The sequence below is a fragment of the Balaenoptera musculus genome, chromosome 17, assembly GCF_009873245.2.
Source record: "Balaenoptera musculus isolate JJ_BM4_2016_0621 chromosome 17, mBalMus1.pri.v3, whole genome shotgun sequence".
Taxonomy (NCBI): Eukaryota; Metazoa; Chordata; class Mammalia; order Artiodactyla; family Balaenopteridae; genus Balaenoptera; species Balaenoptera musculus.
The window spans coordinates 72,360,037-72,384,863 of record NC_045801.1 but is presented as its reverse complement, the minus strand read 5'-3'; the positions used below and the strand labels follow the sequence as shown (position 1 = coordinate 72,384,863).

At 41.9% G+C, this 24,827-nt stretch overlaps 1 protein-coding gene across 1 annotated transcript in view; it reads right to left on the bottom strand.

Moving 5' to 3' along the window:
- The window catches only part of ASPH (aspartate beta-hydroxylase), a 220,265-nt gene that overhangs the window by 99,172 nt on the left and 96,266 nt on the right, over positions 1–24,827 (bottom strand). The window contains 2 exon segments of the mRNA XM_036830432.1: positions 9,475–9,516; positions 24,546–24,590. Of these exon segments, the coding sequence (XP_036686327.1) occupies positions 9,475–9,516; positions 24,546–24,590 (87 nt within the window).

The window sequence follows — 24,827 nt, the reverse complement described above, 5'->3', positions numbered from 1 at the left end:
AATATATGCTGAGCTTATTGAAATCACTAAAATTGCTGTAATTAAACTTCTCTCTAAATCAGACTTGTATGAGAGTCAGAAATCTCCTATAATTAACTTATCTGGAGAAGTAATCAGACAATAACTGCTGGTATATTTTAGGAACCACTAAAACTACTGTAGCTGTTGAATGTAATGACTATAATAAATCTCCAACAGCAGTTATCTCATAATGTCTTTTCACAGCTGCAAGGGTGGGAGGGAGATTGTTTTTTCAAAGCTTTGCCCTGAGTTGGTTTAAGTGTGCTATTGCTACATTGCTCTTCTACATTAAGGGAAAATTCTGAAGCCACAGTGGTGTGGCCTGAACTGAACCACCAGCCTACGCTACATCTAAATGGGTTGTGGTACTAATAATGAAAAACTTACTGTGTTTTAGGGACTGCTAAAGACAATGAACCAAAGCACCTCCAATCGACAGCTAAAAGACAGAAGACCTACATACACTGACCGTGCAGGAACTGAGTTTAAGGCAGTGATGACTTGGTCAAGCCCATGTACATCAATGAAAAGGACCCTAAGAGACCAAATAATTGAAGCTTGATGACAGGTGTCTCCACAGTCAGAAACTACAGTTCTTATCTCAATAAGATAATGAATAAATCCTTTGCTGGAAGAATTTATTCTTTGCCTCACTCTTCCCAAGCTCCCAAAAACAAAGTCATCTGAATCAAGGTTGTCCGATGTTTCTGTACGTATTTTATTATTTTATAATGGCAAAGTATATGAAAGCACGGTGATATTGTTAGACCTGTTCAAGGTACCAAACCAGACCAGAGAATGCCATTCTCTCACGTATTCATTCATACACTCATTTATCCCAACCATTATGTACCTGTAAGGCATTGTACATGAAGTTAATAGATTAAAAACCAATTGGGAAAATATTTTGGTAATACAAAATCCAACAAGGGGTTAATATCAGTAATACAAATGAAACCACTGAAAATCAACAAGAAAAAACTTTTTAACTAAAATACGAAGAGGCAGTTCACAGTAAGGGAATCCAGAATGGGTTGGAGATATCCAGCTTCGTCAACATTCAGAGTGTTAGTACTCTATATTTCACTCATTAAATCAATGAAATATCGCTGAAACATTAAAACAATTATTTGAAGGCACTAGAACATGACTAAAGACAGGGAGAAACTTAAAAATAGAAGAGTTTACTCTTGAAAGATTGTTTCTACATTGGGTAAGAATGATGAGTTTGTGGTTTTCTTGCATGGGCAGTGTCCTTCCTCACTGAAGGGTGCGGATGGTGGCCTTCAGAGCGACAGAGCAGATAGAAATTTAAAGGAGAAATGTTGGAAGCAGGAGAGCCACAGAAGGACCGAGATCCTGAGAGTAAACTCTGCCCAAATCCCTGGCTGATGGTTAACTTTCCATCTTCATGGGTAACCCCAGGGAGGCTGGTGAAAAAGCAAGCAGAAACTCGAAGAGGATGCATTCGTTACACATGACTGCAAAACAAACCACCCCCAAACTCAGCAGCTTGCAACAACCATAAACATTTATTATCTTACACAAGTTCCTCGCTCCACAGACCTGCCTAAAGGGCTGCTTGTGTATTCTCATAACATGGCAACTGGTTTCCCCCAGAGCAAGTACCCAAAGGAAAGCAAGGTAGAAGCTGCAATGTCTGTTATGACCTAGCCTTGGAAGTCACACTCTGTCATTTCTGCAATACCCTCTGGGTCACACAGTTTCGCCCTATGCAGTGAAGAGAGAACTACAGAGAGGCATGAATGCTAGGAGGCAAGAATCCTTGGGAGTGTTCGTGGAGGCAAACCATGGCAGAAATCGATCTTCAAAAAACATAACTGCTTCTGGTGAAATCCGTAAGTTTGTTGTGTCTTGCCTGAATACATTTCTCAATACACACACAGTTCGAGTAGCAGAAAATAGATGTCCTCCTGGCTTGAGATATAACTTGGGCAGAAGGTAGCGCTGGCAAAGCAACCGGAAACTTAGAACCGGAATCCCACATGCAAAGGGAAATCCCAGAAGCAAGCCCCGAAATCTGAGTATGAATCCTGCCCAAATCTTCAGCAGACCAGTAAATTATGCAGGCACAGGGCACCTCGACCGCCACCCACCAGAGGGCTAGACTTAAAAACAGCAGTTAGAAGCCAAAAAACCTAAGCAGAGGCAGTAGTTGCTTCCTACTGCAGGGGAGACAGATTTTTTCCGTTTGAGCCCAAGCAAATTAACTGTGTACTAGACACCAACAACTCCCAGAAAAAGCAAAACAAATTCCAGAGTTGCTACAACATATAACATACACAATCCAGCTTCTGACCAAAAATTACTAGACATGCAAAGAAAACGGACTCGCCTGACTCATGATCAGGACACAAAAAAGCAGTCAATAGCAAGTGCCTTTGAGTGTGCCCAAATATCAGGTTTATTAGAAAAACACTTCAAATCAGTGATTATAAATGAGTACAAAGAATTGCAGAAAAACAAGGTATTAATGAGTGAACAGATACAAAATCTTGACGGTGAAATGGAAACTATAAAAAAGAAGCAATTGGAAATCTAGAGCTGAAAAGCACAGTAGCTGGAATGAAATTTTAACTAGATGGACTCAACAGCAGATTTGAAATGGCAAAAGAAAGAATCACTGAACTTAAAGATAGAGCAATAGAAATTATGCAATACATAGGAAAAAAATGAACGAAGGTTCAAAACCTGTGGGACAGTATCATGCAGTCCAACATGTAACTAACTGGAATACCAGAAGTAGTGAAGAGAGAAAGAAGAAAAAAAAATACTTGAAATAATGGCTAAAAAATACTTAATTCACAAGATCTTTTTGATAAGGATTACATGAGAAACTATGTGAAAATAACTTGAGATATAGTACATTGTAGACACAAAGTTCATTCATACTTGGATATTCTGTTCATAATTCTCTCTGCCCACCATTTAGGCTATTTGCATCTCATATTATCACCATCAGATGAAGAGGCAATCAAAGGAAATGGAATTAACCACATTTTTTCATACTACAACTATTTTATTCAGCTCCTACTATGTAATGGTTAATTGCCACTGGAGAGATGTAATGGTTAATTTTATGCATCAAATTAACCAGGCTATGGTACCCAGATATTTGGTCAAACTTATCTGGATGTTGCTGTGAAGGTATTTTTTTATATGAGAAGATATTTTTTAGATGAGACTAACATTTCAATCAGTCGACTTTGAGTAAAGCAGATTTTTCTGCATAATGTCAGTGGGCCTCATCCAATCAGTTGGAGGCCCAAAGAAAAAGACTGACACCCCTCCCCACCCACCAAGAAAGAGGGAATTCTGCCTCCAGAATGTCTTTGGCCTTGAGGTATAACATCAACTCTCTTCTGGGTCTCCAGTTTGCCTGCCTGCAGATTTTAGACTCGCTGCCTATACAATGTCATGAGCCAGTTCCCTAAAATACATCTCTCTGTGTCTGTGTTTCTTTCTAAACACACACACACACACACACACACACACACTATTGGTTCTCTTTCTCTGGAGAACCCTGACTAATACAAGGGTGGGGAGGTCATGGTTCCCACCCTTAAGAAGTTTTTTGTGTGTGTGTCTAAAAATTAAGGGGAAAACTCAAAATACATGTCAAAAATCTGACACACGAGGTTTCTTGGAAACAGAGAGGAGAAGTACATCTTCTAGCCTGGGGTAGGAGATGGGGGTGTAGTCAGGGAAGGCTTCCTGGCAGAGGTCATCACTAAGCTCAGTTCTGAGGAACAGGAGTTTGTGACTGTGAAGTGGGGAGTCAAGGAAGCGCATTTTGAACAGAGGAAAGACATAAGCAGGAGCCAGATCCCAAGATGCTTTAGGTGCTGCCGTGAGGAGTCTAGTTTTTAATCCTCAGGGCAATGTTCTCCGTTTTTGCTCAAATATGTTATATACAGTTGTAAGAATCCCAGGAAAAACTTCATAGAGATAGACATATTGATATTTTAAAAACATGAAAACTTCTTAATTAGGCTTGATTATTGCCCTTGTTGGCTCTCTCTCTATTTTCCTTATGATCACAGAAAACTCAGAAATATCCATATGAGGTACTGGTTGCATTAAGCTGATTTAAGGGCAGTAATATAGCCATCCCAGCCTTTTCTCTAAGTTGCATAAAAAATGTCATTTGTTAGTGTAAATGTGACTTGTTTTCTAGTGCCATCTGGTGTTTTGTTGAGGCACTATTACTTTTAAAAGAACACAAATAGTAACCAGGAAATCTTTAAATGCCTTCTTAAAGACGTTCACAAAATATAGTGAGTAAGCATATCCTTAATTGTAATGAATAATATAGTGGGACATTAAATATTAATCTAAATCAAAGGAGAATTTCTGGAAAAGACCCTGATCCAGAAGCAGTTTTATCTAACACACACACACACACAGACATACAAACACATGCAAAAGCACATTCCCTTTTTGCAGGCACGGGTATATTCTGTTGCTCCTCAAATTTCTTTAAAGGCTCACAAATCCTGTTCTAATAACTGACATTTGACATGTATTAAATCAGTAACACATTGCATACTTTTAACGTTCAATGAATCTGTTAACGCACAACTTTTTAAGAAGTCACTTTTGACTCCTTTCTCTCATACCCCATATCCTAACCATTAGCAAATCCTACAGACCTCACATGGGAATATATGCAGAATCTAACCACCGCTCACCACATCTACCCCACATCCTAATCCCAGTTGTCACCATCTCATGCCCGGACCACTGCAAGCATCTTCTAAGTGGCCTCCCTGCTTCTAATTTTGCATCCCTACATCCAGAATGAGCCTTTTGAAATATAAAGCAGATCATATCAATCTTCTTCTCAGAATCTCCCAATGGTTTCCCACCTCACTTGAGATCATATTCAAAGCCCTTCTTCAAAGCTTTATGTGATTTGGACCCTATAGCCCCTCTGATCTCACCCCCTCCTCTCTCTCTCCCTTCATATTCCTCACCTGCCCCACTGGCCTCCTTACTAATCCTCACACGTGCTAAGCACACCTCCCCGAGGGACTATGAACATGTTTTTCATATTCATATTCCACCCTTGGAACTCACTTCTCCCAGGTGGCTGCAGAGCTCATGCCCTTGCATCTTGCATCTCCAAATGTCACTGTCCAAGAGGCCTATCAGCAGAGCAACACCCCAGCCCACTGTCATTCTCTGTACTCTTTTCCTGTTTTATATTCCTTTTCATACTTATCACTGCATATTATATTCTATTTTTTTTAAATTATATACTTCCCTACATACACATACACTAAAATATAAGTACCACGAGAACTGGGACTTTGTTTTTATTGAATGTTTTAGCCCCAGTGCCTAAAACAGGGCCTGGCACATAGCAGGTACTCAATATGTACTGAATAAATGGATGAATAAAAATAACTGTTTGAACTGGACATTTCATAAGCCATTGTTGTGTTGCTCACACTTCCATTCTGTGGGTGTGGAATATGGAATGTGTGGGAAGAGATGACATCCAGTGGGGAGAAACTGATATAGCAATTTTAGCTAAAACAGATGTAAATAATCTGATTCAATTTAAGAAGCTGGCATCTCCAAAGAGGGCCTGTTTTGGAATGAGCCCTATTCCAAACCTATGACTCTATCAAAATATACTAAACCTGATTCTCTAAAAGAAAAGGATCATATAATTATTAATTCTAAGTAAAAATAATATCTTCCCCCTCTCATCCGCAGTTCTTTGATAAAGAACTTGAGGGAGATAATGCAGTAGAAAATTAGACAACCTAATGGTTCATCCTGAGACAAATTTACAATTACCATTTTAAAAAATCTCCATTTCTATTATTATGAAATTAATGTCTGGCTATTAAAACATTCAGTTTTTTCACCACATATTCCAGAAATGGAATATTTCCCCTTCCCTCTGCCCTCCCAGTTAACAGCACTGTATGAATCTATGCGAGTAAAAAACGGATGGAATTCCCAAAGCTGACAATTTGCTCAAATAGGATTTTCAGTGAATCTGGGGTAACAATGACTCATTACGTCTTTTAATCCTAAGACTCTTCCTGGATGTCACAATCAATAAAAGACTTCAGTTGCCAACACCCCTCGGTTGGTACTGGTATAGGTATTAATATATAAGTTCTGCACGATGGAGAGTGAGAAGCCGGCCAGGTGAAGCTGCTGCGGCTTCTCTCCACAGGTTCCATGAAGAAATAGCCAAGGGAGCCCACCTCCCAGGCCGCCGGAAAGATCGCTTTAGGCTCAGAACCCCGGGAGGGTGAAGCTGCGCAAAGGGTACCAGAGGGAACCGGGCAGTGCAGAGGGACATGCAGCCCCAGGGAGGAAACGGACCCCTGCAGAGTGAGCAGCCTGAGGTCACAGGAACGCTGTGCACGGCGTCTGGAGCAGGGTTTGTCCCTGCTTATGTCGGAAATAAGTGACCTCCACAACCCACCCTCCCGTCTCTACCTCTGCAAGAAGGTGCTGGAGTGAGCCTCCCGGAAGCAAACCAGTCAGAGTGTGAAGTGGAAAGGCTCTGCTCTGCACAGGCACTTGCATGGGCTGGGCATGGTGCCCCACTGCATGAAGAAACCCGTCCTGACTCTGCCATGGTCTGGCCCCTGACTTTCTCTCCAAGTGCCCTGCACGCACTCTCAGCTTGTTAGGGGTGCTCCAGCTTCTCAGGCCTTCACTCCCGCCTCAGGACCTTTGCACAGACTGTTCTCTGCTTGGAGTGCTCTTAGCCAAGTCTTCCCACAGCGGCCTTGAGCACATCATTAACCTCCTCAGAGACCTTCCGAGAGTGAGAACCCGATGTGTGAGGTCTGTAAACCACTGGAAAGGACTTCGGTTTTACCCCGCGGAAGATGTGAAGAGGCTGGAGGCATGTGAGCAACATGATACGACCTAGGTTTGAAAAGGGTCACTGTGGCTACTGAATTGAGAAAGATTATAGAGACAAAGGAAGGCCAGTTAGGAGGCAAGTGAAATAATCAGGCAAGAGATGGTGGCAGCTGGGACCCAGGTGGTAGACGGGGGAAGGTGGCAGGAAGTAGCTGGATTCGGGATCCATTCGGAAGAGAGGACAGGGTTTGCTGATGGAATGACAGGGAGGCGGGAGAGAGAAGATGATTTGTAGGAGGAGTGTATTTTCAGGGGAAGGTCAGGAGTTCCGTTTCATACCTTTTAAGTTTTTGCGATTATTTGATACCCAACTGAGGGCACCAGGTAGCCATCAGGCAGACAGCTGGACATACCTGTCTAGCGTTCAGGGAAGAGACCCAGCCTGCAGTTAAAGCAGTAGTCTTTGTCATAAAGACATATTTAAAGCCATGAGATTTGATGGGATCATCAAGGGAGTGTGTGTAGATGGAGACCCACTCTGAGGACTGATCCTGGAGCCTCCAATGCTTGATGGTCGGGGTGAAAAGGAGCAACCACCCAAAGAGGCTGGGAAAAAGCAAACAGTAGAGATAGGAGGAAAGTCAGGAGACTGTGGCATCTTGCAGGCCAAGGGAAGGAAGTGTTCCGGAGGACAGGAAGTGATCAGTTCTATCAAAATCTGCTGATACCCTCCTCTCTGCTTTGTCTTTTCTCCTTAGTAGTCATCACTACCCAACAGAGTAAGTAATGAATATAGTGGAAGATGGGGGAGAGCTTGTGTGAGTAGATGATCAGGTGAAATCCCAGTCATCTATACATAAAAGCCAGCCAACGGTTTCCAATATGGAGGAGAAAATTGCGGAATTCAGAAGTTATTTAGAAATGCATAGGTGCATTATTTAGGACAACCTAAATGTCCATTCACAGATATATGGATAAAGATGTAGTACATATATACAATGGAGTAGTACATATATACAATGGAATACTACTCAGCCATACAAAAGAATGAAATAATGCCATTTGCAGCAACATGGATGCAACTAGAGATTATCATACTAAGTGAAGTCAGAAAAAGAAAGACCAATACCATATGATAGCACTTAAATGCGGAATCTAAAATATGACACAAATGAACCTATCTATGAAACAGAAACAGACTCACGGACATAAAGAACAGACTTGTGGTTGCCAAGGGAAAGGGGGTTGGGGGAGAGATGAATTGGTAGGTTGGGGTTAGCAGATTTAAGCTATTATATATGGAATGAATAAACAACAAAGTCCTACTGTATAGCACAGAGAACTATATTCAATATCCTATGATAAACCATAATGGAAAAGAATATTTAAAAAAACAATATATATAAATGTATAACTGAATCACTTTGCTGTACAGCAGAAATTAACACAACATTGTAAATCAACTATATTTCAATTAAAAAAAAAGAAATGCGTAGGGAAGTACTAGAAGAAACAACTAAAAATGTTGGGATGGGACTCATGGATAGGGAGTAGTAGGGTAGAAGAATATTGTTTTTCTTTATAAGTCACACTTTAAAAATTAGACCTGTATACCACTTTAATATAAAATTAAAAACAACCAGTCAGAAAAAAAAAATGCATGAGCTAAATGCTTGGTTCCCAGCCTAAGGGCTATAAAATAATGGCCACAGGCCAGTAACTCCATATACTCAAGTAGTATTTACATACTGAGTAAGATCTTGGACCTTACGCGAACTGTATCTTTTAAGTGTAAACACTGCTTTTATCACTACAAATTAAAGCCATTCCTGAAACTCCAATAATGTTTAATCATTGATAATTTTATCATTCAACCGATTCAAAGTATAAACACTATTCTATGATCATCCATATAATATTTATAAATTTAACTATAAATTTAATAGCTCCTCACTCTAAGTTTAACAACCTTTGTGAGAGTTGAATTAAAATTCTACTCCATTCTTAAATTTATTAGAATGCCTCTGTAATAAGTTCTTAGAAGGCAGAGATGACGTTTTCTATATGGATGTAACTGTTTGCATGCCTTTCTTTCCAACAATTCAGAGTTCCTTCAAAAAAGAACACGTTCTAATAATCTTTGGATCTCTCTACTTAGCACAGTTGTCAACAAAGGTGACAATAATAATTAACATTTCCTAAGTGCTTTCCCTGTGCTAGACACTGCTTTAAGAACTTTACATATATTTTCACTTAATTACTATTGTGGAAACAGTTGCTAGAAGTTGGTACTATTATTATTATTCCCATATCACAGAAGAGGAAACTATGGCACAGAGGCTAAGTAATTCTCAAGATGCACGTACAGTGAATGACAAAACCAGGATTAGAAGCCAATCTCTCTCCAGAGCCTTAGCTTTTAATGTTTGTGTAGAATATTAATGTCTGTTGATAAAATCATTGAAATAATAAACTCACTGGCAATTTATTTTAACTAGTGATATAAAATAAAATCATGTTATTCATGGAGAGTATTGATCCAATAACTTTTCCCTACGTATACTTGAAACGTTGTTGATTTGATAATCTCACCTTTTTCTTTTTTTTCTGGATCATCTGTTTTCTTATTTGTTTCTGAAAAGACAAAGCAAAATAAGTACTGTGAGTCACGATTCAATATCTCAAATTACAGGACTATCTTTAAATGAATTCAAATAAATATCGTTTAAGAACAATATTTCTAGGATTAAGAGATACACACTCCTGTATATAAAACAGATAAACAACAAGAACCGACTGTACAGCACAGGGAATTATATTCAATATCTTGTAATAACCTACAATGGAAAAGAATCTGAAAAATTATATATATATATGACTGAAGCACTTTGTTGTACACCTGAAACTAACACAACATTGTAAATTAATTACACTTCAATTTAAAAAAAAAGAAAAATATTTCTGGGCAAACAATTCAATTTTCCTAAATCCTGAATTCTTTACACATGCAATCTGTTATAAAATATTAAGGATTTGAATAACTTATAAAAGTCGCCAAGCAGTAAGTAGGTATTGGGCACCAGGCTGAATGTTGCTGGTCTACAAGGTGGGGGTGGGTCATCTCCACCAACAGTAAGTGCCCCTGTGGGTGCAAACTGGGTCAGGAGAAGCCCTCCTCAAGGCCTGTCCAATATTTTTATTGTCTCCTAAAGCCATATACTACTTTATAATAGGGACTGTGTGCTTTAAAGGAATGCAGCACGCCACCCTACTGAGAACTAGCCTCACTCCTCGAGAACTTCATACATCCACAGGGGACCCACTGGGGATGCCCACACTGAGCCCAGGTGCGCTATAGCTCACCTGCCGAGGGGAGGCTGTATCAGCCTCTCACTAGGTTAATCCCAGCTGGTGTCTCTCCACCAATGCATGCAGCTGCCGAGCACAGAGAAACCCACCAAGAACCTGGACAGGCCAAAGAACACCCACCACAGACAAGGAACAACAGCACATGACCTGACTGCGGAAACAAGCTCGTTTCTGCATTTATAACCTCCTATCTGGCCTTTTGTTTAGTACAGATTAGGATCTAGTTAATTTTCAAGGTAGACCAGTTAATTTCTGTCCCAGTAGGTACTTATCTAGTCTTTGAGAATTCCTAGGAATGATGTGTATGCGCGAGTTCCAGTGGGGATGGGGCAGAGTTTGGGAGATTGATTAAAAAAATCATAGATTCCAGGGACTTCCCTGGAGGCGCAGTGGTTAAGAATCCGCCTGCCAATTCAGGGGACACGGGTTCGAGCCCTGGTCCGGGAAGATCCCACATGCCGCGGAGCAACTAAGCCCGTGCGCCACAACTACTGAGCCTGTGCTCTAGAGCCCGCGAGACACAACTACTGAGACCGCATGCCACAACTACTGAAGCCCACGTGCCTAGAGTCCGTGCTCTGCAACAAGAGAAGCCACCACAATGAGAAGCCCGTGCACCGCAACCAAGAGTAGCCCCCGCTCGCCGCAACTAGAGAAAGCCCGCGCGCAGCAACGAAGACCCAACGCAGCCAAAAATAAATAATTAATTTTTAAAAAGCCATAGATTCCATCCTTTCCCCAGAGTAGATGTGAGAGGGTGCGGGTGCCGTGCAGGGTGCGTTCGGGGTTGCAGTCACGATCGTTGGATTTTTTCATCCCCAGTTTCCCACATTCATTCATATAAGCCATTTCATTTTTTGGAGGCGAGAAGTAAATCTGAGGCAGGCTCCTCATGCAAGGGGGATTTTTATCCATCAAGTGTCTTTCTCCTTTGAGAGCCCAGGCTAGAGGAAGCAAACTGACTAAAAGTGTGCCAGCTTGGTGCCAAGCACAAGGCACGTCTCTTGTCTCCCGACACCCTCTGCAGAAGGTCGCATCTCCTTCTTCGTGCAGAGGAGGAAGCGGAAGCTGAGAAAGTAGAGGGCCCAAGTCATCAGGGTCAGCGGTGCACACAGTTCCAAAACATATGTTCTTTCTCCTGTGCCAGCCTTTACTTTTGTCGCAAGGGAAACGAAGGGAAAGAGAAGTGCAGGTCTTGACTTTTGCAAAGAGTGGGTTTTATAACGTTGGCTGTACACACACTAGCCAGTGCTGCAGGAGGTATGAGGATATAAAATAAAAAGACTTCTAGATCTCTACTGAACTGTCTAGAATTTCTGATCTTATTAATATACCCTCCTTATCAGTACAGGCAGTACATCAGTTAGTAAGCTGCACTCTTGTAGGCATCAGGGATACAGGATAGAAGAAAAGCATCAAAAATCTCGATCTCCAAGGAGCTCTCTTTCTGCGGTACCAGCAATGCCTGCAGGAGGGCTGGGAGTCTCCCCACCTTCCAGTAATCTGTTACCTGACACGTGGTTAGTGTAATTTTAAAAATCAAGCATAAAATGCAAGTTTCTAAGTTGACTAGAGAAGACGGGTGGGTGCTGGTCATGAAGAAAAGTTTAGGGCTCTCTACAAATCTTCCTGCCCCTGGGGGGAAACCAAGGAAGGAGGAGTGGATTGAACTGGTCACCTTTTAAATAGGTGTGCGAGGGCCCTGGCCAGGTGCGCTCCCAGGAATCCCGGCCGCCGTGTTTGTATCTCCTGCAATGCAATACCTAGGACGGGCGAGAGGCTGCCCTAAGAAGGCCTAGCCCAATCGTTCCAGCCCTGGGGCGAAAGCTCTCGGTTGTGTCCTCTTCTGCCCCACCTCGCATCAGCATGCTGAGACCTGAGACTCGTGTTTGGGTGTGGAAAATACACAGAGCAGGGAATTTTAGCTTCTCGGGTTTTCAGTGCTTACATTTAGCTTAGGTAAGGTTTTCTAAGAGATCCAGCTTACCTCATTAGCATCCTGCACAGTAGAATAAAGCGTGACTTTGCTTTACTTCACTCTTTGTACATAGGCTTCCCTGGGAGACCTCAAATGGCCCTCGATGTGCCAATAAGGAAAATGATTTATTAAAATTTAACTGTCTGCCAGGCATTGTTCTCAGCACTTAATGCAGATGATCCCATTTAACACGATCAGCTCTGAAACGTAATTTTAATTCTGTAGATCAGGCAACTGGCTTAGAGAGGCTAAGGAATCTTGCCAAGGGTTGCAGAACAATTAAGACCGATTCAGAAGGTCACACTCTACAACAATACTACATTAGTCACGCTCTGTATATTCCAATAGCGGGCAGTCCATACATAAAAGGGAACTCTACACTCAGTCCAACCCAGAAAGTTACAAAAGTACAATCTCACCGGTAACTCGAATTTAGTGTTTAAATACATACACGAAAAGAAAGCGATGTTACACGTTCTCTAACTGTACTAACATTACTTTTTCTTTTTCTTTTTTTTTTTGACAGTGCAGAATCATTTTTAAAATCAACATGAAATTAATGAATAAAATGCTGAAAATCAAACATTGTTCAAATATATGGGACAGCATGGCACAAATCTTCATGAAACAAAAACATTATGATGTTCCTTTGCTGACAATCCGGAACTGCAGAGCACTCAGTCTCAAAAATCTACAAAGTGAGTCAACGTGTCAGAATTTGAAGCTGTTATTAAAGACAATCAGTGTGGCAGATATAATGGACCACGAAACTACTGCCTACAGCACATGTGGATGTGATGAGGTATTTGAAGATAATCAAGAGAAAAGTTGCATTTAGACTTTCTTTTTAAAACTATACCACATATAAAGATTTCAAACTTATGAAACATTGTGTTGAATACAAGGTCATTTTCATTTTTATGAAAGAAAACGACGTGGAATTTGATATAATTCAACGAGCATTTCTGGTATACATACTATATATCAGATACCGTGCTAAAAAATGTGGATAGGAAAATAAATGACTCATTCTTTGTTCTTGAATAGTCCACAGTAGAGTAAGAGAGACAAAACGATTGCACCATGTGGCAGAGCCCAGCTAGTTGCTCTCCTGTGGACTACTTCCCCAGGCCACTGCATCTAGACAGTGCACATGGCCCGTCTCACCAGTAGAATGCTGACACAAAAGTGATGTCTGCCACTTCCAGGCCAGGCCCTACGTCTCCTGTGGCAACCTCCACACTCTCTTTGTTCATCAGTTAGTACAGTGCAGGGGATCTGCAGAAAACCAAAGCCAAAAGGAATGGTGGGCAGCTGGTTGTATGGGTCAGAGTCCACACCTCCCACCCAGAAAGAGAACCCTTTGCTGGGATAAACCACTGCCCTTCGGGGGCTGTCTGTTAAGTTACTAGACCCTGACCAATAGACAGTATAATGTAAATGTAGTTTTCAAAATGAAAGCACAGCATAGGGAGCTCTAGGAACACAAGAATGAGGCCCCTAAGTGATAGTGAGGGGGAAAGGGAGGGAGGGAATTCCTAGAGAAAGAGGCAACTGGAGACTCATCCCGAAAGATAAGCAGGATTTACCTGGGGTGGGGAAAATGGGACAGAATACTACGTTGCGTGTACGAATTTAAAGGGTACAGAGGAATAGAGGAGGTACTGGACAGGTAAGCAAAGTGGGTTTTCACCTAAAAGCAATGTAGAGCCATTCAAATACTCGCAGCAATACTCCAGACATGATCAGATTTGCAGCTGTAAAGTCCTCAACGGAGAACAGTTTGGAAGAGTTGGGAGCTAGGAAAGGCAGAAAGGCCAGTTACTGGTCTGCCGCAGTTCCCCACGGCAGGAATGAGAAACGCAAGGTTTGGCGCAGAAAAGAGGAAGCAGATCAAAAGAGATAGCACGCGGAAGCATCAAGGGAACTTTCTGACCAACTAGACAAGTGGTAGAATATGGAGGATGAGAGGTCGTCAAGGAAGGAAGGATTTCCAGGTTTCTGGATTAGACAACCAGGTGAATGGTGGCACCAGAAATGGAGAAACAGGCTACAGGAGAATGGCGACGAGCAGATGTACGCAGGAACAGGCTGGGCTCGAACTGCATATGGGACATCAAGGAGGTGAAGTCCACAGGCTGGCGGATATTGAGTTCTATCGCAAGTTCAAGGCTGGAGGTGTGTGCTTGAGGGTAGCCAAAGCCATGGAATGGATGAGATCCGACTGAAAGGCCAGAACCCTGAGGCCCCGGCGCACAAGGAAACAGTATTGGGAGCACACTTATCTATTGGGAAAGGTAATAATGGAGACTACAAAGCACAATGATTCCTTCTACAGAGGCGTCCTCAGCTCCAACTGATGGCTGCCATGTGGGAGAGTAAAGCGCAGTATTCTCAGGGCTTCCGATTCCTTTTTCCCTTCTCCCGGGTCTTCAGGCACCGCTGCAGCGCCCGCTGCGTGAGCTTCCCGGACGCGCAGCTGGCCCTCCTTGCAGGGCACCACGGTGCGGTCCTGCCGAGGCGCTCGGTCACTTTCATCCCGGCCCCCGGCGACCGGGCCGGGCCGGGCCGAACAGGTGTCTGGGCCGGCGGGGCCGGGGCGGGGGCACAGAGACCCCGGGGCGCCCCTCCGGGCCGGCGGCTCGCAGCAGAGCCCCATTCGCCCGGGCAGGCGGGAATCGGAGAGGAGGCGGCATCGGGGGAGGGCGGACCCCAGTGGCGGGGGGCCGGAGACGCCGCGGTGCAGGGGCCCAGCTGCTCCGGCCCCGGCCCCAGCCCTGGCGGCGGCGCGCGGGGCCGCAGTTGGGAGGAAACTTTTGCGCCGGATCCCACCTCCTCCGCGGCGCGCCTCACTCTGGGCTCCCGCCTACTTTTTCTTTTTCGACACTATTTAACAGAATAAGAAAAATCTTACTAAAAAAAACAGGATCTTAATCTTTTAAAACTGTCATACAACCATTAAAGAAAAATCACTTTTGTATATTCAATTATTCTGAACGCAATCATACTGCAGCTACTGCGCTCATCTGCCTACTTGGCCAGTTCTTGTTGGCAAAGCTAATCTCCATCCAGGCCTGTGTGTCCTCCCGAGTTCCTGGTCACACTGGCATCTGTTCACCCCCCAAGACCCAGACCTGGGGCTCCGCTTCTCCCTGACCCAGTCTTCACTAAGTCACCTGGTCCCCGTCCTCTCTCTCCACTAGCGCTTTCCCCAGGTCAGGTCCTATCACAACATCTCCTGGACTATTACTCCTTAGTTACCTAACTGCCCTCCACCAGCTTGTGGCCGCCCTCCAATGGCTTCCACCTTCCACCTGGTGCCCACCTGAGCACCCTAGACTCTAGGCCGTGAATGACCTCAGCCAGCAGGCGTTTCAGCCTCTCTGACCCTCAGTCTCCTTGTCTGCAAGCAGGGTAATAACACCCACGTGCTGGGAAAACTCAACTCCCTACCTCAGCACTTCGCAGAGTAAGTGCAGTCAGTAAAAGTGGTCTGCTTAGCCTGAAAGTCTTTTTCTAAGCGTTTCTTCTGGGCACACTGGAAGAGAAAACAACACTTTCTAGAACCCCAGAAGCTTCGTCCCTTTGTGTCTAGCTCTCCTTTTCTGCCCAGAGAATGAAGATGAGAAGAAAGAGAACCTTCTCTACCCTATGCTGCCCTTCCAGCTGCTCAGAATCCTTGGTCCCCTTAACCAGGCTGAAGTTAATATCCCCACCGTGTGACGGTCAACAGAGGATCCGAGGGTACAGGGGAGGGGAGTGGCCGCACCAGGGGATTAGCAGAACTTCTAGGCGCCGCACAAAAACCTACACAGGATGGATGCAGGGGCGATTTCATTTCATTCTGCTCCCCAAAATGTAGCATAATAGGAAATGTTAAACAAAATAAATACACATTACCTACTAGAAATAGGTTAAGAAAGAGGTTGAAGGTACGCCTTTGTGATTTTAGTCATCAAAAATGCTATAATATTCTAAAATACTAGTAAGTATAAAATGAACCAATTTTGTTATGTAACAAAACAAAAACTAATATACTTCAAAATAATGACAATGTAGAGAAGAATTCTGCATTTTATTGCACTCAAATAACATTCAACAGAAGATGATTACATTATTTTTAGAAAATCCATTGATGTTGCCCAGCTTGGCATACATCTGTGAAGACAAGGCTCATTCATTGAGATATTTGGAATTAGAAAGTATTTGAAGTCGACCACAGCGTAATGAATCCTCAATGTCCAGAGTTCTAGAGATGATTATATACAAAAATCCAGCAAAATTTATTCTACGCATTTATCAGTTCTATGTCACTCCTAAGTTTCCCTAAAAAAATATGGCTTTATAAAAAGTAGTGTTCTATAATTCACCATACGGAGTAAGAGCTTTATGAGATTTTTGAGTAGCAACTCTGTATTACCCAGATCACAGCTTTAGAAAATTATTGCTTCTTTACTAACATATTACTTTGGGTTTCAACTACACTACGGTTCAGCATAACTTACTACATTGTACTGATGACTTCTAATGATAAAAAATATAAAATCTCTTTGATTTTAACCCTAAAAGCAGAAAAAATGTCACTTTATCTTAAAACAATGTGAACATGATCAAGAGCTCCCTGGACACATAAATGAAACCACTTCTTAGAGTTTTTTTTTTTATAGCTCAGGGTCCTTTCAAAATGAGGGTGCAGCTACCTTTTTTTTCTAACAAATGAGTATTTTCATCACGGCAGCTATCTCTGAGCCACAAATTACTCACACTAAAAATAGAAGAAATGCTTCAGCGTGGAAAGGAAAAGGCTCAAACACTGTCAAACAGCAGCGGGCCTCTGGCTTGTGAGCACTTTTCACACACCCTACATCACCCAGCCAGAGGCCCTGTGGACTTTTAACACGGAGCGGGCTTCAGCGTTGTACGGGCGTTACTTAACCAGCCAAAGGCAGAACAACCTTCACCTTATGCACCAGTAATTGATAAGAGACTTTCTAAAATTTAAACAAATACTCATGGGACTACAGCTATTCTACAATCACTCCGAGGTGTGGAAAAGCATTTTTGCATGATATAACAGGCCATTCCTTTCCCCTGCGTCCCTAACAATAATTTTCCCCCCTTATTTTGAAAAATAAATTAACCATGATAATTTAAACTTTTATTGAAATTAAAAATTTTTCTAATTAACAAGCTAAAAGCTACAGGAATCTCAAATGTTGAGTTTTACCCTGAATACTCGAAGCTAATGTAAGCAATTTTTTATAAGGTATTGCTGCAGATACATACAACGCAAATCTTCACAGCTAATAATGACCCCATCAGTGTTTTTAAGACACTCTTAGTGGTTTTAAATCATGTTTCACACAGTGTATACAAGTCAGCCCAACATAGTGTTAATTACGGATAAGAGATATTAAAACCCTGCCATGACAATTGCTGCTACATCATCAAGACGATTATTAACTATTGTCTGAAAAACACATAAATGCAGGTAAGACTAAAAGCTGTGTCACAAAAGGAAAAAGAAAAGAAATCCAATGGATCCACTAAGGCTATCAGAAAAGGACATGCAGGAATGTAACATCACATGTGATTTTTGTTTCTAAAAAAAAATACACTAAAATGCCAGTGGACTATGGTTCATTCAAATCATCTTTAGTGTTCATTCCCAAAGATCTTGGTCTGCTCAGAAATTACTTCACAAGATCTATCCCAGCCATCTTTTGCAGCGTATGGGTAAACTGGTCCTCCTGTGGTGGTAAGGGCAGCCTTTCTGAAGCTTTAAGTATCTGCAAAAATAAGGGGAAATCTAAATTAAAGGACCAACTAGACATAGACTGTGAAACTGCTTCATTTTTACTCTACTTTTAAAAAACCCACCAACAGAAGTAAATGCTTTTTTTCTTTTTTGGATTGTTGTTGTTTTTAACAGCAACAGGGAAACAGAACGATTCACTACCTAGAGCAGTCCCTGGGGCACCTGCTACTATGAAAGTAGTTCCTACTACTTTCATTGCAAAGCTAATGAAAATCAGAGGTTCTCTAGAGCATCTGAGAATTACAACTGAATTTTAAAATGTCAGTCTTTTGAGAAATACAAGCATTAAATTTCTCCCATCAATGTTTTCACTGTATTAAAAAGAAATGCAGGGCTTCCCTGGTGGTGCAGTGGTTGAGAATCTGCCTGCCAATGCAGGGGACACGGGTTCGAGCCCTGGTCTGGGAAGATCCCACATGCCACGGAGCAACCGGGCCCGTGAGCCACAACTACTGAGCCTGCGCGTCTGGAGCCTGTGCTCCGCAACAAGAGAGGCCGCGACAGTGAGAGGCCCGCGCACCGCGATGAAGAGTGGCCCCCGCTCGCCGCAACTAGAGAAAGCCGACGCACAGAAACGAAGACCCAACACAGCCAAAAATAAATAAATAATGAGTTAATTAAAAAAAAAAAGAAATGCAATGGGGGGGAATCTAGTATGGCATTTGAAACACAAATATAGGAAGGATTTTCAAGGGTCAACAGGATACTGTAAGTTGCAGTTAAAATATATTACTTTAATAATCTTATATCAATTTTAATGTTACTGAAGATATAAGTGGTTGGTAAAAAAAAGTATACAATATTTTAAAAGAAGTAAAATTCATTCTGTCCAACTTTCAACAAATATTTTCTTATTCCGAACTCTAGTGTCTGATTTATTTTACTACCACAGCATTGGATCTATGTTACAATTAGAGTAAAAAAGGAGTTTCTGCACATAAAGGCCCAGTCAAATTTTGATATAATTTCTAAGGCTGGAGTGTGATCCATCCTTCCTTCCTCCCTCCCTCCCTCCCTTCCTTCCTTCCTCCCTCCCTCCCTCCCTTCCTTCCCTATGTATCTGTCTACATGTGTGCATACGTGTGTGTGCGTAACCAGAAATTTTTATATAAGCAGAATTATTTGGTGCTAATGAGAAGTAACTGGAAATTATATGTATATTTTTGTACATCCAACAGAAATGAATGTTTGTCTACCAAAAGACATGTATAAGAATATTCATGGCCGCTTTCTTCATAATAGCCCCAAACTAGAAATAGTCCCTGCAGCCATAAACATAAAAAGGAATTTTTAAATGGAATATTACAGTAAATAGCAGTGATAAAACCAATAACTATAAATATCAAAGTGGATGAAACTCACAGTCATAAAGATGAGCAACAGAAAACAGGCACAAAAAAAGTGTATATATGTATGTGCGTGTTTACTTGCGGTTCTATTCAATCAAATTCAAAGGCGGGCAGATCAATCTATGATGACACAGGTCAGAACAGTAGTTACCTTTTGTGGGCGCGTTACTGGGGGAGGGGAGAGGGAGAGACCTCCAGGGGCTGGAAGAACTCTGCGTAGCGGGTACAAGAATGTATCACACGTACAAGTCCATCAAACTGTACCCTCAACATGTGAGCACCTCCCTGTGTGTAAATTACACCTCAACAGAAAGTTTTAAAAGATGCGTTTGACCTTAGGTTCTCTTAGAATTTAACCATTAGCTGGAGTGTGAGGGATAAGCATTTCTGTAACCTGTGCAATCAAAAATCCTGGAGACCATGGGAACTTATTCAAAGTATGAGTACTGGTAACAAGGCAAATAACGTTAAAGCTCAGTTACAGTTTTGAATGACTCAAATTATGCCCCTACATATTTGAAGACGTCTCCACTCAGAAGTAGTCCACACCAAGCTGCAAACCCAGCATCTCCAAATTCAGGCCAGTGGTCTCTGCTACCCTCTGTTCCTCCCGCCTTCTGTATCTCCATTAAGGTTCCATCATCCATCCATTCAAGCCAGAAGCACAGGAATCAAGCTCGACTCTTCCCCCTCAACCAGCCCCTCTTCCCACCAAATTACCTCCACCTCCAAGGTCCGTGAAATCCATCCCTGCTCTGCATCCCTGGCACCAGTTCCAGGTCCCATCACGTCTGCTTAGATGAACACATCTGCCCCCCGACTGGTCTCCACCTCCTCACGGGACTCCTCTGTTCAAATGTGGATCTGATCATACGACTCCTCGGCTTGGAGTTTTTCTGCTGCTTCCCTGCACTTTCAGGCCCACATTCAAATTCTCAAACATCGTTTATGGGATCCTCCGAGAAGCGCCGCCTGCCCATCCACACTGTCTTCTTACACCTGTACCTGGCACACCACCTTGGTCTTTGTGCTGCAAGCACTTGCCGTGCCCACCCCCGACGTGCCAGCTCCTTCACTTCCAGCAGCTCCTCAAGGCTCCGCTCCAGCACGACCACACGTGGGAGGCCTTCCGCACGCTTGCACTCCGGGTCCCAAAGTTGGGTTAGTTCCCCCTCCTCCCGGTGCTGCCTTGTGTACCACTCTGAGAAGCTAATGACGCCGTACTGGTTGTTACCCCCAGCTGTACACCCACAGGTCTGTGAACCGCTACAAGACAGGAACTGTATTGTTCACTGTGTGTCTTCACTGTCCGGGGCAGAGCCTGTACCGTAGGAGTTGCTTGATACGTATTTCTTGAATAGACGAATGATCAAATCAGTAACAATGATATGCGTATTAGGCACTTACTACCATAAGCTAAGACCTCTAGTGCTGACAGCGTAAAGCTGGTTGTGCGTCTTACTGGTCAGTGTTAGAAAATGCTGGGTGACAGGGGAGTCATGAGTGACAGCTCTAGACAGATGCAACGGAGTGAAACCATCACCCCTGCTAGAATATTCAAACGTGAGATGAGTTACAAATGTTATCTCCATTTTCAGAGAGACAAGAGCAAGGAGACCTACCCAGAAACACAGATGCTCACATATCTTCATGTCAAACAGCATGATTATCATCACAAGACGTAACTGTTAAGTTTTTTTTTCTGGCGTGCCATGACAGAAAAATTGTTAAAGGAACCAGTTAGTCAAATGGCCTTAAAGTATTGCTTGGCAGGAAATTTAATTTCCTAAGCGATTCCTTCATAAGCCATTCAATTTGTGCTATGTATGTTTATGCTGTCATATTGCTAGAAATATGCTGTATGATTTCAAGTAAAAATATGACTTTGAGGACAAAGGTGAAAACCCACTAAAGGAGCAGAGGTTCCAAAATCAATTTTTTAAAAAAACACGGTATTCAAAATGATTGACTTCTAATATCAGAATGATCAGTTCTTAGGATTGACTTTTTACATCCTTGCCAAAAGTATGCCAGCAAAGCACTGATAAATTTATAAATATAAACAAAAGATGGCAAAGTTTAAATTATTGGACAACTAACTTTTCCACAATGAATCATAATTAATCTTCAACATTTCTGAGTCTTAAGTGAAGTGCTAATGCATGTTAAGAAAAAGATGCCAAAGAATACAATATCTCTGCTTTTATCACATCAAAACGGCTCTCAAAACGCATCAGCTTTTAGGCCTTCATTTATGTGAAATCCTCTAGAGCACAGAAGCTGAGTGTGTGAACTCTGGAGCCAAAATGCAAGAATCGAACTCAGCTCTCCCACTTGTCAGCTCTGAGACGTCAGACAGGTTCCTCTGCCTTGCTGTGCCTCAGTTTTCTCATCTGTAAAATGGAGATAACAGCATGTCTACCTCTTGGGCTACCGGAAATATTTACTAAGGGAGTCAATTCATGTGTGTGTCTAGAATAGCGTGACATACATAATGCTTAATAGAAGTTAGCACTGCCTCCTGGTAGGTGGCTAGATACAACAGTAAATTAAGACAATTCCCACCCCATGGGATTATCACAACGATAAGTAAGTATGTTATTATGAACTTTAATGCGCAATATTAAGATTGTACAACAATCTTAGAAATCTTAGAATTCTTAGAAAGATCGGGGAAGGCAAAGTAATCATCAGTTAGATTCTGAGGGCCAGGAAAAACCGATATCCAGCATTTTGCAGAGGGCCTCAGTTTGCATTTTCCACTGAATAAGAAATTTTAAAGATTGAAAGGTAGTAAGGAAATGGGTCCCACAATTGTTTCCTCAGTTCCTGCATCACACAGTTCAACACTGTTGCAAAAGCAGTCACCTTACTGTACAAAATAGAGACTGATTTATGAATATTATTCTTTTGTAAGATTGAATAATTTAAAAAATGTAATGTAAAGTAAGACTAAGAAGATAATAGGAAATAAGCAAACCCAGTGCAATCATTACAAATAATTATTGCTGACTCTCCGCCTCACATCCTCTTTGGTAAAGGTCAAACTACAGCCGTGCGGTGCATCACTCAAATTTTTATGACACCAGAATGTAAGACAAATGCATTACAACTGACAGGTTACAACTCCTGGACCAGGTCTTTCAGAATTTAGCTTCTCTTGATCCACCTCAAAGATCAGGCTAATTAATTACTAAACAATAAGAGCCACAGCCACCATTTACTGGGAGCTCATTGTGTGTCAGGAGGTGCATATGAATCAAATCTTCATTTTCATTTACTTCAGCTGTTAAACATCTCATCAAAAAAAGCACCTTATTCCAGCCCCCCAACCACTTAGTATTTTGTATTTATGTTCCAAGGAAATTCTTGGGCTTCATTTATAAATCACCAAAGTAGAAGCACAGAACTTTTTGGTCAGAAAATAATATTACGTTTCATACTTTCATTCAAGTCAGGTAAATATTAAAAAAATATCAACTATAACTAGAAAAAAGTCAGTGTTGTAGAAACTCATTATTTTTAGGAATACTTATAAAACAATTTTCTTTAGAGGAATGGATAGTAATCAAAATGCAAATTCAGTAACCTGCCCTGCATCCTCAGGTTAGAAACAAGGCGCTCTGTGAAGCACTGCTCAACAACAAAGAGGAAATTACAAAAGCAGGACAGAAACATCAACCTTCCTTGCTCTGTGTATCTTTCCTAAACACAAAATATACACATATGCCCAGCAGTCATCTTGTAAAAGATCAATTTCTCCATGGATTTCTTTTCTCATTCATATCACAATACCAACAATGCGGTTCCTTTAGTATTCGTATATATTCTAAATGTACAACATACAACAACTATCAAAATCTAAAACATCCCAACTGTTAAATAAGCAAATATGAGCTGTGGTGTAACTAAAAACACTCTTTGATTATAAAAGGTTTTTTTCCTCTTGAAATTTAGTATTTCAATAAATTTTGGAAGGCACAATTATTTCTACCAAAATCAGTAGTACGAATGTACATCATCGCTACAAAATTCACATTAAGCATAATGTGAAAAATGTGAGTAAAAACTGAACCAATAAATGACACAGAAAGAAAACAAATGGAAATAAAACACAGAAACAAGAAGAAATACATTTGGGAAAGAGGTGTTGGAAAATCCTCTCCTAATGAAACATTTTTTTGCCCACTTTGAAAACAAGAGGTTTCTATGTTAATTTCCGATTGCAGGTATGGTTAATGTCACCTCTAAAACGCATTTGAAAGCACAGGCCTTGGTTGAACTCATTGATGATGAGTTTAAACTCACTGATGATGAAAGGGACATGCGGGGGAAGGGAGGAAAACGCAGAGGGACGGGTGTAGCACAGTGGGCTGGCAGCAAGGACTGCCTGGGTCACGCGGGGCACAAGGGTGTTCTCGGGGAAGACAGGGGGAGGAGGAGGACCAATGTCACTAATTTAAGCACTATTAAACTTTTATCTGAAGGCAAGTCTGATTCCACATCCTCCATCAAATAGCCTGTCAATCAAAAAAAAGGAAAAAAAAAGCTTCCCTAACTTCCACTACTACCAACATCTATAATGGCAAAAATCATGCAGTACTTTGATCATGAATACTCCTCAAATTCTAGCTCAACAAATATGTACTAGACTCAGTCTGATGTCTATTTCCCATTACTTTGGCTCAACTGACGAAAACACAGAACATTTTCTTTTTAAATTTAGGTATAATTAATCCTCCTCTCTCGGGAATTCTACTCTTCATAGAATCATTCCATCTAGTGTATCAGCAGCATCTTTTAAATTAAACAAAAAAGGAGGGGCTTCCCTGGTGGCGCAGTGGTTGGGAGTCCGCCTGCCAGTGCAGGGGACGCGGGTTCGAGCCCTGGTCCCGGAAGACCCCACATGCCGTGGAGCAGCTGGGCCCGTGAGCCACAGTTACTGAGCCTGCGCGTCTGGAGCCTGTGCTCCGCAACAAGAGAGGCCACGATAATGAGAGGCCCGCGCACTGCGATGAAGAGGGGCCCCCACTTGCCACAACTGGAGAAAGCCCTCGCACAGGAACTAAGACCCAACACAGCCATAAATAAATTAATTAATTAATTAAACAAAAAAGGAAAAAGCAATACATCTGACAAAATGCCATACCTGGTGGTACTTCTCGCTGTTCCTCTGCAGGGGGCACGTGCACCTCTAAAATAAATAATAAATAAATCATAAATCATAAAACACTGCATTACAGATTGCTGACCAGTGTTTAAAATACAGACCACTGATCTTTAAGTTACAGTGATCATTTTTACAGACTTTTTGGGTGTTCAACTGCAATTATCATAAAACATGAGGTTTCTCCACCATCCCAACAAAGAAGAATAGCTATAACTTCGTAAAATGTTGTATATTTCTCAACTGTCCTGAACTACAGGCTTT